The 17,063-nt window shown below is 49.3% G+C and overlaps 2 protein-coding genes across 4 annotated transcripts in view; one reads left to right on the top strand and one right to left on the bottom strand.

Annotated features, from left to right (window-relative positions):
- The window catches only part of LOC142563644 (multidrug resistance-associated protein 1-like), a 78,581-nt gene extending 71,490 nt beyond the window's left edge, over positions 1-7,091 (bottom strand). The window contains exons 1-2 of one of the 3 annotated variants that reach the window (XM_075674227.1): positions 7,035-7,091; positions 5,680-5,847 (exon numbers count right to left, since the gene is read on the bottom strand). In XM_075674227.1, coding sequence (XP_075530342.1) covers positions 5,680-5,709 — 30 coding nt within the window. In that variant the 5' untranslated portion in view covers positions 5,710-5,847; positions 7,035-7,091. Of the gene's footprint in view, positions 1-5,679; positions 5,896-7,034 lie in introns of those variants that run through there. The other 2 variants (XM_075674226.1, XM_075674225.1) reach the window with 2 other exon arrangements.
- A 6,963-nt stretch (positions 7,092-14,054) lies between these two features.
- On the top strand, positions 14,055-16,508 carry LOC142563339 (neprilysin-1-like). The gene has a single exon (XM_075673899.1). It carries the CDS (start codon positions 14,055-14,057, stop codon positions 16,506-16,508), a length of 2,454 nt encoding a protein of 817 aa, XP_075530014.1.
- Positions 16,509-17,063: the final 555 nt, after the last annotated feature.

The raw sequence follows: 17,063 nt of genomic DNA, 5'->3' as shown, positions 1-17,063 counted from the left end.
CACTCCATTACCGCGAACACTAGCTGTCGAAACAGTGGCGCGAGGAAACAAGAGCGACGGTAGCGGCGAGTGAAGTGGCCTTCGTGCCGTCTATTGCTTCAACGCAAACTGAGCGCCAAGAACACACAGCATGCACAAAGCTAAGAGCCGCCGACGCACCTAGATTATACCCCCAACGCAGATCGCTCTGGAAATGCAGCCGCCACATACGCAGTTGTAGCCGGAGTAGAACGCCACCCCCCGCTCTCCATCCCCCGCCCCCGGCGCCTGGCAACGTTGGGTGCCTCGCGCGAGAAGGAAAGCGGCGCGCTTCCTCCCCGCACTCCTCCCTTTCGCGCGAGCTAGATTGACTCGCGATCGTGGGCTGACATCGAACGCTTTCTCTCATACGTACAGAGCGGGGGCGCGCGGCGACGGTGTTATCGCCCTTGGACTTTATACGGAACATCGCGGAGACGGCAGACGTGCAGCTGAAGTTCGATATAATTGCAATAATAAAAGCACAAATACATAATTGGGAACACTCACAGCAATATAGCTTAGAGACCATGGCACTGCGCGGCGTTGCTCAGCTCAGGATCGTAGGCTCGATCTCGTCCATGGAGGCCGCATTACGATGGAGGCGGAATGGAAAATCACGTGTACCGTGCACTGGATACGCATCAAAGGACCCCAGATGGGGGAAAATTTTTGTCGTAATGGGGGGGGGGCCATTACGGTGTGCCACATTGTCAGATCGTGACTTTTTGAAAGTGCAAGCCCAGAATATAATTTATTTGTGTTTTTCTGCCCTCGATGAAGAGTTAGAATCAGCAAAGGCCAGCCGGGCTTCATGCAGCTGCTTCATCACAGCAAATGTGCAAGTTCGGTGACAAAGAGGGGGGGGGGGGGGTGATTTGTCTACGTCTAGAACGCTCTCCATTTCAGACGCCAGCGAAAGGCTGCGTCGAGGGTTTCATGTAAAGACTTCGTCATGCACGAATGCTTTCAAGGCAGTCACTCGCTTAACAGGCCTGTTGCACTGCTGAGCTCGAGGTCGTGGGTTTGATCCAAGCCATGGCGGCTATAGATGGAGGCGAAATGCAAAAACGACCGGGTACTAACATGTCTACAGGTTCAAGAACAGGATGGTCACAATCTCGCACGCGCAAGGGAGGAAAGCGGGAAGGAACCACGCCGTGTTCCGTCGCACGCATGGCAGCGAGGGGAGCGGTGGGAGGGGGCGTTCTAATCTGGCCACTACTGCGTGTGGCGGGGCCGCGCGAGCCCTATCTTGAAAGCGATCTGCGATGAGTACAAAGTGGGGGTGCGCGACAACTCATAGTTTCGTGTGCCCTGTGTTTTCCGCGCTTATTTCGCGTTGAAGCGAGACGTAGCACGACGGTCAATTCCCTCAGTGCTGCCGCCGCGCTTCCTCACTCCAGCGTTTTCACAGCGAGCTGCCGCGGTCATGGAGTAAGATGCGCTTATGTTTGCTTGTACGGGCGTGCCACCATGCTTGTTAATTTAGCTAGTAAGCGAATGTTTACACGTGTATACGGTCGATGAAACTACTATCTTAACTTCGTATAGCTGTTTACTAATTTGCTAGCGTAATCGACGCTTCACTTTTCGGGCGAAACCCACAGTAAGCGGTGCTGTGTTTATCCCGTCTAGTACGGGTAAACTTTTCTCAGTACGAGTCAACATCAAGCGCAGACAACGAGATGCGATCCAGGCGAGATGCACGATCGGACGCAATACCGAGTCTCACTGGGTATGGTGGCGCCATCTAGTTAAGGCACCAGCAAACGCTCCCTTTAACGTACTACAAGTTATACAAATAGTCATAGGTTCTTTCTGAAAAGCATATGGACGAACTGTACACAGTGTTCCTACGTATGTGCTACGGCAAAATGCTTATCTTTTAATATATTTTGAGCATTGTTAGCATTACATAAAATTGTAGCCTATGTAGAAAAAATTGCTCTGTCGAAAATGACCACTTTTCTCTTGGTTGCGACGTTGCGGTTGTCACTTTTTCGCTCAGCTTGCTTTAGAGCGCAGCCCTCAAGCGCCCGTTCCTGCGTTGAGCATCGGCGTGCCTCGGCGTCGTCGGCGTAACCGAGCGAACGATGAAAGAGTGAACGCAGAGCGCAGCGGGGGATGAAACGCCAAGAGAGCGCGAGGAGAAAAGCGAAGGAGGAGGCTACAGTGAAAGCATGAGGCGAAGTGTGATGGAGCATGGTATGGCGAAAGGAAGGAAGGAAGGAAAAGCGTGATAAGGAAAGCGTAGTGGCGGTCTGTGGAGACGATGACTATGAGATGGCGCCTGAGTAGCGCGCGTTGTCTGCATGGAAACAAAGCGCCGCATGATCGGAGGTTGTTTGCGGTGGCTGCTACGAATCGCGCCCACACGTCAACCACGCACTGTCTTTCGCGATCTCCTGATTAGCGTGGCAGTCGCGCCACACTTCGTTGCATTTGCAACGTGCCGCACGGTACAGATTGTCCGCGAAGGCCAATGTATCCCGAAATGAAGACACGTATAGAGCTGCGCTCAAATTTTTTTTTAGGGAGTATCGTAATCGTAAGCATGGAGTAAAACGTGAAGACATTCGATTTGTGTGTTTCATTTATTCTCTAAGCTTTAATTCGTCCATTCAAGCAACATATTACACAAATAACAGATGTTGGCTTGAAGTCACGAGTCACCACGACCAACGTCACAGTGCAAACACGTGTACGTAGGCGCACTAGCACGTCTACGTCATCCTCTGGCTTGAAGCGCGGCGGCCGCGAGGAGAAGAGAAAACATCATTCGGTTTGAAATGTCAAGTCTTTCCGCGGCGCGTAGCGATGTAATAGTTTGCGGACATGATCGTTATCGCGCAATGTAATCTCTACGCTTGTCAGCTCAATATGGCCAGACCTGGTGACGAGCCCTTTACGAATAATATTTAGATAGGGGGCTCCCACCTAAATATATGGGAAAGGAGAAATCATTTTTTTTCTTGGCGACCACTGCACCAAATTTATTAAGGTTTCTTGCATCTAAAAGAAAAAGTTCGTCCAGTGACTAGTGGAGGCGGCTGTTTCACTTAGGCCGCCAATTGAAAAATTAAATAAATTATTGCAAATTGCAAACTTTCAGCGAACGAAACTATAAAGTTTACAAATTTGTAACTCAGTCATGAAAATGATGCATTTCTGTAAATTGCCTCTATAGTACATCTGAAGCGGACAGAATTGATGTATTATACATGGCTCTCTAGCACAGCACTAATATGTGAGTAGGACTGTTGCAAAACCCTTGTAATCATTGTAACCAATTCACGTAATATATAAATTGATATGTCACATTTGTCCACTTCGGATATTCTGAAAGACGCTATCGGAACTGCGATAGCTGTTGCTAATGCAGAGTTACGGATTTATAACTTCATTTTTATAACTGTACATTTTTTTAAGAATTTACCCTCGCGGGCGATGTGCTGTGTCGAACCCAGGAGGTGTACGAATAAGCCCTGCAGCATACGTGCAACGAAATTTCGTGGCCAAAACTGGCAGCAGTGAAGCGTTCGAAAAATCACCTTTCATTTCCGTTTGGTCCGCATAACTTGTGCGTGTTGGGTGCGCAGCATTTCATATATAGGCCCTTTTTTTTTTTGGTACACCCGCCGTGGTTGCTCAGTGGCTATGGTGTTGGGCTGCTAAGCACGAGGTCGCGGGATCGAATCCCGGCCACGGCGGCCGCATTTCGGTGGGGGCGAAATGCGAAAACACCAGTGTGCTTAGATTTAGGTGCACGTTAAAGAACCCCAGGTGGTCAAAATTTCCGGAGTCCTCCACTACGGCGTGCCTCATAATCAGAAAGTGGTTTTGGCACGTAAAACCCCAAATATTATTATTTTTTCGTACGCCACAATATATACGTTTTAAAAACGCGTGAGCGTTTCTACGCTTACACGACGAGAAAAATCGTCCCCCCGTCCGTCCCGCAGCAGCGGGCGAATTCACCTTTGCGCTGGCTCTCGCTTCAACGCCATCGAAGCGGCGAGAACACAGGGCTCGCGGTGCTTGCTCTCAGCACACGCCTCACTCTACCACTTTCGCAGATCGCTTTCAAGATACGGGCGCGTCCGTCTCACTTCAACACTAATGCTATCTTCGACTGGTCGCCTGTATGCCCCGAAGCAGAGTCGGGTAGATCGGTCGTTTACCGAGCTCAAAGGTAGCGGACAAGCGCACAAGCCGAACGTGCGACTCGCTCTCGGAGGAGGAAATTGCTGATGCGAAACCACGTGACTACTGCCAACGTCCGAAGTTTCGCCTATCCAAAGCTCCCGGCGCTGCCGGAAAAACCGGCGGACGCGCCGGCGGGACGAACGTTCGTCGAGACGCCAGCATGCAGTAGCCTAGGTTGCCAAGGTTACGGTGGGCCGTCGCCAACAGCAGCGACGCGGCGCTGCGATGGCGTTTCAATCTCGATGACTGCTCCGACGACAGGGCTCGGAGCGCCTCAGAGCGCTCCAAGATAGAGGAGAGCAATCGAGAAGAACCAGCCGAACGCATGGCGCGCACCCTCTTTCAACCAGCCGAAGACAACGCCGCTCGCGAGAGCGCTCCAGAGTGCTCAGAAACGACCAGCCGAAGATAGCATAAGTAAGCGGCCAGAACACCGCGTGCGAAGCTATGGGCAGTCGGGACTCTCTGTCGGCATTGCAGATCGCTTTCAAAGTGCGGCCCGCTCGACGGTGCCACACGAAGCCGCCACCCGAGTACGTTTTGTGGCGGTTCACAATGATGCCACGCGGATGGATAAGGCGCTAAAGAGCGATAACGGCTTACAATGATCGGCAGGTCTGACATCCGCGCACCTGGCGGCTCCGCCTGCAGTACTTTGCTTGCGTCATCAATGTTCCTTGCGCTGCCGTCGGCGCCAGTTGACGTCGCCACTGCGCTATCGTTAGTACTGCCCTGATCAAGTTTCATAACACTGATAATGACACAGGTTGTCTGGAGATGAGCAAGTGGCACAAAGCTTACGCATACTTGGACAGCTACAAGAGGAGTTCCTGCGTGAAGTGGTTCTTTTTTTTAAACTGCAGTTGTACGAGTTATGAGGCAAACAATGCAGCGAACCCAGCTTCCACTTTCCTGCACTACGCAGCAGCATTCGACATGCCATGGGGGGGGGGGGGGGGGGGGTACGCCACAAACAAAAGGAATGGAGAAACTTCACCGGGGTTGTCTAAGTATACGTCAGCGTACCCCCAAATATCAGTTGGCCCATCCCAAAATTTCGGTAGCCCGTCCGACATTTCAAGTTCACCCACCCACAAATTTCAAGTTGGCCCACCCTTAAATTTCAGTTGGCCCACCCCTCAATTTCAATTGACCCAACCCTACTATAAGCTTTCCCCGTGCATTTTCAAAGGAGCCTTATGTATCTATGAGCATGCTCCTTTTTATTTTTATTTTGTCGAAATTGTTACTTATCGCTTATAAAGCTACCATGCAATCACCTACATTTACACTATTATAACGATTAAATGTCATAACTTCGCAAATTACGCTTATTTTTTCTGCAGATACAAGGCATTACACTTTTCCCGAAGACGGGGCTGGGGTGCTCGCCAAACAGCGCTTACGCATTAAAACAAAATAAAAAGATACCAAATCTGTTTTCCCACTCACCCAAAATGCAGAGCCGCAGAAGGACTGCATGGCCGAACTCTGGCAAAGGGTGCCTTCTCGACTCTCAGGGTCGGGGGTTCCACCAAAAGTAGCGCCCCATTTTTCGATGTCCGCTCCGCTGCGTCGTCCTTCCTTGGAAGACAGTCCCGCGCCGGGCTTTTGCCGATCCTGTCGGTAGGACCAAAGCGATCGGGCTCGGATTCTCGGATAAGAGCTATCACGAGATAGGCGCACAACACGAGTACGCTACCGGCGGCACCTTTAACTTCTCTGTTTTCCTTGTGTGTGTGTGTGTGTGTGTGTGTGTGTGTGTGTGTGTGTGTGTGTGTGTGTGTGTGTGTGTGTGTGTGTGTGTGCGCGTAGCTGCGCGCAGCGAGCCTCCGTGTTTCTCGATGTGTGTGTGTGGGGGGGGGGGGGGGAGGGTGTGCTCACTTTGGCGGTAGACAGGTATACTACGCGTGTGGGGAAACACCACGTGATCAAAAGCATCGCGGACACCGTCAGCCGCCTGCTCTCGCCCGTTGATCCGCGCGCTGCTCTGCTCCCTGCGTTAACACATCGTCAGAGAAAGCAGATGCGCAGTGCAAGTAACACAGATACATAGCGAATAGCCCGTACCATCCTGTGTCCGGTTACACCTCCGAATAAAGAGGGAACGAGCGAGATAAGGCGCGTTCACGAAGGTACGCACCCCGTTCCTGTTTAGGGCGCTCGCAATCGGTACGCCGCGAAGTTGTGGCAACCATTAAAAGGGGGTGAAATGAAACGCGACAGAAATAGGCAACGATTTTTCCTTTCATTGTTATGTACTTTTGGGGGCAAATAACAGAAGCATTTCCCTAGCCTATCTTGCCGTCAATATTGGACGTCAGGGGCCAAACGATGACAAAGGCGTCTTCGCGTTCTGATACGCAGAAAACAAGCTTTTAGACACCAAGATGCGCAACTTCGCTTGTTGCAACAAATTGGAAAACACCCCGAAATACCTTTTTTTCGGAAAAATACTTCCTATTAATTGAAAAAGAGATCAAGTTCCGACTGCCATTATTTCGGCATCCGAAAATTCTATATGCATACTGATGGACTAATTGATAACGGTGCTACGGCGGTTACGGGAGTTTCTTGAGTTCTTGCACTAGTATTGAGAATTGAGTATTCAGTGTATGTCTTCGTGAACGAACAGATGCAGCGTTAAACAGTCACGAGACAGGCAATTTTGGGAACAAAAACACTCAATGTCGCAGAGCACGCCAGTCCTATTCTGTGCGCAAGTGTTGGACCTATAGCGTTGCCATAGTCACAAGGCGCTGTCACCGGACTTCGCCGTGCTAGGACGTATCTCGTGTCAGGCGTACCTGTGTGTGGATGGTATTAGCGAATCCTTTTGATGTCAAAGCAGCAGGGGGCGTCCAACGACGTCACGTAGGACTTCGAATAGGGCAGCAATATTTTGGTCTTCTTCTTCTTCACCTCTCTTGACATGGCAAAGCGGGAAAATTAACCCATTACTTTTCCTGTAGGCATTGTTTTACAATAAGGAAAATATTATTGCACACAATACACCAGCTTACAAGCCTCAACGAGAGCTTTCTTTTTTCCTAGCAAGATGCATACTTCTTTACTTGTAGAAAAGCTCATTATTTGGCCGAATGTTCGAGATAATTTTTTATTGAAGTGCACTGGAACTCGACATTCTGCCTAAAACATTTAATAACCATGACACTTGCGCGAGCGCGATGAGGTCTCTAATTTATTCTGGCAAATTATGTATTTCGTTGTTCTCCTATTGGATAATGTAATGGGGCAATGGGTTTCAACAGCGTGTAGCCTGTGGCTTTCAGCGTGTAAAGCGCAATCTAAAACAACATGTCCTGCATTACTCGGCTTAATGAGTGCTTGTTAAAAATATAGCATGTTTGAAGGCTTTGTAGCTTTTCGCAGTTTTTGAATATTCTTCTCTTTTTTTTAAATGCTTAAGCATTTCTATGCCTACCCAACGAGGAAATACGTTCGTCCGTCTGTCACGCAAGGCGATCGCTTTCGAAATAAGACCTCCAGCAGCGAGCGAATTCATCTTCGGCCTGCCTCTCACATTAACGCGAACTAAACTGCGAGAACACAGCACACACGAAGCTATCAGCACTGGGCGCCCCTGCCCCCATCGCAAATCCCTTTCAAGACAGGTCTCACGCAGCCGTGTCGTACGCAGCCGCCGCCGGAGTAAGGTTGATCACGGTTGGCAATGCTTCAACGCCGATGGATAGAGCGCTGAAGAGCCATAGCGGCTTATAATGATTGGAACGTCATCGGCGCACCTGGCGCCGCCGCGTGCAGTAGCTTGGTTGCGTCATCAATTCAGCTTGCGCCGCCGCCTGCATGAGTTCGTGTCGCCGCAGCGCTGCCGTTGATACCAGTCGGATCAAGTTTCATAACATTGATAATGACGCCGGCCTGCCTGAAGACGAGCAAGCGTCACAATGCTTATCCATACTTAAGCAACTCCCAGCGGAGTTTCTTCGTGAATTTATGTATAGAGCACTAATTTTTTACAGTTAATTAGTAGAGTACACAATGGACAAGCCTATAATGTGAATGGTAATCTATGCGTACATACCATTCTATTTCGTTTGAGTCCAACCTAAATTGCGCGTCTCGTTATTTATTATTGAAGAATTAAATGTTTCTATACTCCCTTCGCAGGCATTTATTGTTTCCCGGACAGGCTACGCCATCTGGTGGTGAGCATTCCCTCTGGAGGCGACGTAGGCCACCGCAGCAGGTGCTTCCAATATGAACGGGTGGGCCCAAGGGAGGCTTCACATTAAAACCATGAGGGTCCAACGTTGTGCGCCAGTCCGAGTTACGGAGTGGCAACTCCTGAGTTGGAATTATTCCGGAATCATTCCACATTTTCTGTCACCCGGAATTGAATGGTAATGGAATAATGTCACGTGTCTGGCAGATGGAATGCCAATGTAATGGGAGCCCGGCATTTTGGAATGGTAGTGCAACGTCTCGGAGTGTGAAACGTTGATTTTAAGCGCGACTGCCAAACTGGTAAACTTGCAAATTAGGTTAAACTATATTTAGCCAGTTTAATGTATTTCTCAAATTTTTACTCAATACGGCTCATTCAACATGTACCTGAGCGGTAATTAATAAACAACATGGCATTCTACCTTCCGCTCCTTCCTTGTCCTTCCTTGTCGTAGTCATTCGTATTTTCAGTGTTGAAACTCAACGCAACATAATTATGGCGGTATTCCCCGCATTCTAAAATTCTGACGATCCGCAAACCTTTCTTCATTACAACGTTGAAGTGCATTCATAAAAATAGCTACTTTTAGTTAGTTAACTCCTTTACACTTAGCTAAGACGTTAACTCCTTCAGTTAGTTAACCGATTAACATTTACGTAAAGAGTAAAGTTGTCACGCATTATTTATTTAGCAAGGGCGTGCTTAATCTACAGCAAAAGGGAGCAGGTCAAAAACAGCGCCATCGCAAATGGGTGTAGCCATCCGCGAATCGATACAGTCATTCGGAACACGCGCCGAGTTTTCTTTTCCACTGTCGAGTATCCAGAGGTCGCGATAACATGCTATCCGAGAGGTGTGCTCATTAACATGCCAGTAAATAAAAAAGATCGCTAGAGTTCAACTCATTTGCTTCGACATCAGCGTTCTCCTCCAGTGAAGATGGGCATCCTAATGTTGCTTGCCCGCTGTTTCCCTAAATAGTGCGTTCGCTATGTACGAGGAACGCGGTGTCAGGTTATATTGCACTTTGATTTACTCACATTATATTAGATAGATTGCTAGCAACAACAATATCCTCGAGATATAATATGCATAATAAATAGTATGTGGTATAATAGTAATAGTGAAAACATATTGCGTAACAATATTTGTAACATGGTTAAAGCGTTTAAAAAAAATGTTTTCTTTGTCCCTAGACATGCAAGCGCAAGTAGTAAACAATTATGGGGAACGCTTTCAATTTAATGGAATTGAGGGCGAACGTAATGGGCCAGCTCAGCCACTCCAGTGGTGGGAATGATTCAACTGTAACCATATTCCGAGGAGTAAGGTGGAGCGGAATTGGGAGGAAACTCCACTCTCCAAGAGTGTCGTGGGAATGCACTGGATGGGGGCTCCACTCCGCCCACTCTGGTGTCACTAAGTGTCACGCGACGCGCTCACTGAAGCACACAGACACGCGCTATCCGCACCCCTGCTTCACGCTTCGCGACCAATTCTACTTCGCGACGTCCCCTCTTACACTGTCGCTATTCGTTGACACTCTCTTCGAGCATCTTCACTCACTTCGGAAACACTTACACTAACGCTAATGCTAACGCTTCACTAAGAGCCCAGCGCAGCTAATCTCTCCCAATTGACTTCGCTGCTATTCTCGCCGGCACTGCGCATCTCTCTTCTTCGGCAGAAATTGCTCGCGCTTCGCACCACATCTTTACGTCGCCATTCTAGTTGCCTATCGGACGCGTGGCTCCATCTACGAGGTCTCTGTTGCTCGGCGCGACACTTCACCCACGCTTCCGGTTCGCCCGCGCCTCCGGTTCACCCGCACTGGACCCGCACGTATTATAGCCATCTGTGGCTCCGCTCGAGTTTCACTCATTCACTACTTTTACAGCGAAGCGATTCTTGCGAGACAACCCCGACTTTCGTGACCGTGGCTGCGGTTCTCTGGCAAATATATTTGTCAACAAGTGCACGCATATTTCATATGACAGTACACAGGAATTGGCTCATAAAAGCCTTGTACGCTGACAACGTATGCTCACCTCTTTTTGTGGGTAACAAAAGAAAGATAACTTCCTACGTAAAACCTACGTAACAATCTCTCTTCTTTTGATGTAATCTCGGTTCACAGGCATCTCTAAAGGACACTGATCTGCTAATGGAATGATGGATTATGTTTAACGCGTTTTTTATTACTTTTTTGATTTTGCCATTCGGCGTGCGCCACTGGTGGTACGTGTGCCCGTTCTAGGCCGATCCTCCAGAATGGGTATGTACCATTGAGGCAAAAATAGGTACAGAATATCTCAACGTTGCTTGATAAGTGTTGTACTTTTCTGTGCATACATCTGTAATCCCCGAATTGTGCGCATCGTCCCTAGCTGCTAAGCATTTCATTGACCTTGTCCCTAGCTGCTAAGCATTTCATTGACATATTTACTTAAGCTTCACTTTGCATAGATGCCAGCATATGCGTTGGATCTGCATATAGTTTGTATTTTATTTTTTTACACAGAGTATTAAGGCAAACAGCGTTCTTTGGGAGCCGAACGAGGTTTCCATGCTCGTATCTGGCCGAATGCGCTGGCGCTCGGAAATTCCTACTTGTGTTTGGTGGGCTGGCCACCCAACCAAACTCATATGCGTGAAAAGTAGCACAGACTACTTCGCTATCCTGTTTCAAAACATAGAATCATTCCAAAGCATGCACAATCACTTCGAACCTCGGTAGCTGGCCCTACAAGAACGGACCGCGGTGCGCAAACATCGTCACCATCTCTGCTTACGTGGACCGTGATCTCGGCGTATTCCTTTTTATCACTTTTTCTATTCCGCCTGATTCTTGTCTATCTCTTATCGTGGGTGCTGTGTCACAAGAACACTGGCCGCATTCGGAACCTTCCGGCCCTACACGAGCTGGTGTTGACATGGACAATGACTCTGTTGTAAATGACATGCTTAGTAACGTCTGTCGAACGGTCCAAAAAAAGCCTACAAACAAATGTCATAAAACAAAACACCGACCACGCACGCCTCTTATCTTAAATCTCAGACTTAAATATTAAAAGGGCGAAACAATAACAGAACTCAAACCTTAAAATTATGTGACTTTATCCATGCGGCTGTGCACTACCTCCGGTATTGGACCAAGAAAAAGGTTTGAAATTTAACGATGTCGCGTTTTAACGCGACATCGTTAAGGGCCCCGTGTCACAGAAAACTCGGTGTCGGCGTCCGGCGCCGGCGCTGACCGTCTTGCGAGCGAAAAGTGGTTCCGAACCACGCATATACCGAACCACGCAGGCACTCCGTGTAGCGCAGAGGTATTACTGAACTGACTGACGTTCTCAAAGTAAAAGGCTTCAGAAAAATCGTAAAGTACGACTTGCATACAACCTACAAACATGACAGCGTCAAATTGTATTTTGAATATACGTGAAAACATCATTCTGCTACGAGAAAACTCAAACACAAACCCCTTTTCCAGCGTTTCTGCCACTCATAAAACGGTTCGTTGCAACGCCATCCAGATGGCGCTAGCCTTCGCGCATCCGCGGCCCACGCAAGAGGCCACCTTTCTGCCAGAAAGCTCGCTTTCGTGCATAGAGTTCGCCGCCGGCGTTTTCCTGTAAACATTACGGTTACATAAGCTGCAGTTGCCAGGAAGCGTGAGAAGCAGTCAGGGATCTTTGTACGCTATCGCGTTTCACTCTTAAAGGCGAAGGTTAAGCGCCCTCGAATTTTTGCTATGTGAGCTGTAACTTTCCTTTGTATTGATTTTTTCTATTCCGCCTTATTCTTGTCTATATCTTATGGTGGATGTTGTGTCACAGGAACACTGGCCGCTGTTGGAGCGACCGAGGTCGTCAATTCGAGAAAAAGAGCGCCGCGGCGTCCGAGCGTCAACCAAAGTGAAGAGGCAAACAAGCATGCGTTGCAGAGGCCAGGGTGTCTTTATTGGAGTGTTCCAACATTTACAGGATACTTAAAGAAGGGAATTGCGCTAAAAAAGACACGGACGAGTAAGGACATGGACGGGCGCAAACTCGCGACTGATTTTATTCAGAAAGAACATAAATATATATATACCTAGATTCTTATTCAATCATTGCCTAAGCGCACATGCCAAGAACGTTTTCTCTTTCTTATACAATTGATCTGGTGTGTTATTTGGACGACAAGATAGTTCTGAGAGTTTTTAGATACGTGGACGATTACTTGGTGATTTTTAAGAAGCAACCCGGTTTGACGCACACGGTTACCGTGCAAGAGACCTTATCTGTCTTTAAACGACACGGGAGGGGTCTAACCTTCACCCACGAATTACCTGAACAAGATAGATTGCAGTTTTTAGATATTAACATCACTTTAACACCAGATCACACGTGTTGGATGTACTCACCACGAGCCCGGAAAGACCTGTTGCCTTTTGAGTCCGCTCATTCTGAGACGGTAAAACGCGCCATTGTTATGCTGTGCCTGAAGGAAGCCCTGCAGAAATCATGTGTTCACCTGGTAAAGGACAGCCTCAACAATCAGATTGGCAGGTTACAGAAGGCTGGTTTTCCCGTTTCCGTCGTGGCTGCTGTGGCAGAGAAGCTTCTGCAAAGCTTGAAACCTAGAACACCTCAAGAAGGTGGCAGTCAACCGAAGACCAGACCGGCGGTTCTCCCCTATATTCATAGGGTCTCCCACAACCTAAAGAATGTAGCCAATCGCTACGGTGTGCCGGTGGTATTTTCTGCCCCGCGCAAGTTGGCCTCTTTGTGCCCCAGGATTGTCTCCAGCGAGGAATGCGTGCGAGACTGCACGAAACGTCACGCCACCCAGTTTGTCAGGTGTTCGGTCGGGGCTGTGTATGAAATTCCCCTGACATGTGGAAAAGTTTACATTGGCCAGACGGGCCGTTGTATAAATGAACGACTAAGGGAACACAAGCTTTCTATGGTTAACGAAAATGGGTCAAATTTGCCCTTACATTGCGGCGCATGCCCTTTGGCTACGCCTGATAAAGCATGCCAGCCTTTTCTGGCTAGAACCAAAATCTTAAGGCGCCGTCGTAACCAGGTAGCACGTGAACTCGCAGAGGCTTTTTACATTGATAAGTCAGGTGATGAATGCGTAAGCGATTCTAGTATCAATCTGTTATAAGAAAGAGAAAACGTTCTTGGCATGTGCGCTTAGGCAATGATTGAATAAGAATCTAGGTATATATATATTTATGTTCTTTCTGAATAAAATCAGTCGCGAGTTTGCGCCCGTCCATGTCCTTACTCGTCCGTGTCTTTTTTAGCGCAATTCCCTTCTTTAGGTATGTACGACCGACTCGCCCAACAACGTGCTCTCCTAAATTTACAGGATAGTTGGCGTCACGGAAATTGTATCAATGAGAGTACGCTGCCCAGCAAATGTACAGAACATAGTAACTGTACATTGCCCAACACTCACATGACCTGGGTTCAAAACCGAAACCGCATATACAAGAGTGGGTTAAGGTCACTGTTGGATGATAGAGCCAGCTACATCGGCAACAATGACCGTGTAGGCGTGGGTGGTAGCACGCGCCAGAGAAGAAGATACACCGGCCGCGGTCGGTCAGACGAACGCAGCGATGTCCCACGGCGCCGACATCACGCCGGACGACCGCCGGGTGACCGAAGCCCCATACTCTTCCCGCTCGGAAGAGCTGTCGGGCTCGCTCTCGCCGCAGGATCCCAGATGCATGACTGTCCAGACGCGGTCGCGGACGCAGATCCTGGTGGCCCGCTCGCCCAGCCGCCTGCCGTATATGGCCGTGTGCAGCGTGGGCCTCCTAATGGTCGCCGTCGGCGTCGCCGTGACGATCTACAAGTTACATGCGGGCGATGCGATCATGGACCTCTTCAACCGCTCCATGGAGCTGCTTCGACGCGGAGGCAACGGATCGGCGAGCAGTGGCGGCGACGAGAACATCCTGGCCGGAGCGGATGTGAGCTACCTGGCCAAACACGAAAGAAAGGTCCTCGGCACTCAATCCACCTGCAAGAGTGACGTGTGCCTGTGGGCCGAAAGCTACCTGCGCGGCCGGCTAAACTCGACTGTCAACCCGTGCACCGACTTCTATGCACATGTCTGCTCACGGCATTGGACGGCGCTCGACTTGGATGTCCAGTCAAGGGCGTACAGGGAACGAGCTGCAGGCATGATGATGACCGACATCGAGAAGTTCTTCCGGGACTACTTAAAAGAAAATGAAGACCACTACCACAAGTATCCGGGTGTGTTCTTGCACCAAGCCATCTCGCTGCTGCCAAAGTGCGAGTCTGAAGAAAAGAGTGACAAGAACTTCACGTCGCTTCGAAGCCTCCTGGCAGAGTACAACCTTGGTAGCTGGCCCTACAAGAGAGCGCCACGGGGTGCAAACATCGTCACTGTCTCTGCTTACGTGGACCGTGACCTCGGCGTCTTTCCGTTTGCCAGAGTATTCCTCCGGAGGCCTTTCGAAGACGATCGAGGCTACACTGTTCACATCGACGCACCGAGCCTAACATTGAGGAGGTACAATCTAGCGTACCTCGACGAACCACCAGAGAACTTCACTCGAAAGGTAACCACTGCGTTGTCACTGTTCGACCAAAAGCAAGACGTGTCTGAACAAGTGGAGGCCATTGTCCACCTTGAGAAGAGACTCCACGGCATTATGGGTGCGCCGCACTTCATTGAGTTCCAGGAGCGGATCAAACGCGTGGGGCAGCTCGATCACACAGGAAAGTGGGATTGGAAAGACTACTTCGCTATCCTATTTCAGGACATAGAAACATTCCGAAATGACAAGCCAGTGGCTCTTATGAATCATGAGTACATCAGCAAGCTTTCCGCCATCATCAACGAGACAGACACAGTAACCCTTCTGAACTACGTTGGCTACCGTCTCGTGGTGCATCTGTCTCCGCTGCTCGCCAAGGCTGCAAGTCCTCTCCTGCGTTTGAGCCACGACGACTATCTGGAGTCTATCCCAGATCGGCGTCAAGCTTGCATGCATTTACTGGAACGGCTCTACAGGCACGGCATGCGTTTCTTCGGCCGGATGACGTTCAGCAAAAGCAACTCGACGTTGCTGTTGAAGCACTATGACTACAGCCTGTCTGGCCTCGAAGTACAATTGAAGAGCAGCATGACGGATCGCCTTCTGTCATCCTCGTCGTGGCTGGACCGTTCTGCAATTGGCATTGGCGTTGACAAGATCGAGAACATGCGCTTCGTCTTCCTGGGTAGCACAGACGACATCAACACAATCGCGAGCTACTACAACTTCAATGCTCCACCGCTCGACCCAAGCCACTTGATCGGCAGCTTCCGGGAACTGCAGGCAAGTACCATGAACACCTACTGGGAGACAAAGCCTCCGAATGACGACCTCGACGCAAGGTACGACCACACGGCCCTGTCACCAGGACACGAGTACTTCTTCGGCCGTAACGTTCTCTTCATACCGCACGCTAACATTGCCTTCCTCAACGACATCAGCAAGAGCATCGAGCCGATTCTCTTCCCTCTAATCCTGGCCGAAATCTTCCGAGGCATGTTTGGAGCCGTGGACAGACGCGGAGCAACCGTGGACCACAACCTCGCAGTGGCCACTTGGTGGAACGCTGACGAGATGAGCAAGTTCTCACAACTGGAACTCTGCTTCCAGGACCAGTACTACGTCGAGATACGAGACCTCATCGGGGACAACTTTGAGGCACGGTTAAGACTGGAGGAGAACCTCGCAGACAACGCCATCATGGGGCCGTTGCACGACATGTACATGAAGGTTCTGATGTCCCAAGACGGGGCCGACAGGCTCAAGATCACGGTGGACGATCGGCAGCTGGACATGGAACAGCTGTTCTTCATTCTCTATGCCGTAGGACTGTGCGACAATCCTAACCGCGATGCCTGGATCCGGAAACTCAAGTTCGGCGACATTCCCGGTCGGCTCCGAGTCAACATTCCGCTCATGAACTTCGCGAAGTTCTCAGCTGTCTTCGGTTGTGCGGCGAGCATGCCCATGAACCCGACGCGCAAGTGCACCATCTGGTGAATCACTCGTTCCCCCGTACTTCCAGCCACAGTTATCGAAAGTAGAGCTGCAGAATGATCAAAACGGAGGAAAAGAGCGCTGCTTGTGATTGGAGCAGTTGAAAAAGAGAAATTCGCCCTGCTTTCATTTGTTTGTCAATGTGATGAACTCATGTCACCGTGACAGGCTAATTGGTTTTCCCGTCCTACCTGAGGTAGGACCAAAACAGCTCTTGTCCTTCCTGTCGTCAGGTGGTGGATACGTCTGTCGGGTTGTCACTTTTTTTTACCGGTCCTCCGCGAAGACAGTAGAACAATCAAAATAAACAACTGCCGTTCGTGTAGTTCTACGAATGTGCTGTCCATTGACGTGTTTTAAAAAAATAACATGTAGTGCACCTTATTACTGGTTTTGTAAATGAATAGGGCTAGTGGAGCGACTGGTTTCATAGTTTCAAACAATGATACGCATTACCCACTATTGAATGAATTAAGGTAGGTGACACAAACGTGCGCCCTAATACGTGGGCATCATTTTATAGTACATCGTTGTTGTTGTTGTTTTAAATCCACAGCT

The sequence above is a fragment of the Dermacentor variabilis genome, chromosome 11 (genome assembly GCF_050947875.1).
Source record: "Dermacentor variabilis isolate Ectoservices chromosome 11, ASM5094787v1, whole genome shotgun sequence".
Lineage (NCBI taxonomy): Eukaryota > Metazoa > Arthropoda > Arachnida > Ixodida > Ixodidae > Dermacentor > Dermacentor variabilis.
Note: the sequence above shows the minus strand (reverse complement) of the source record. Positions and strands in the feature narration are given on the sequence as shown.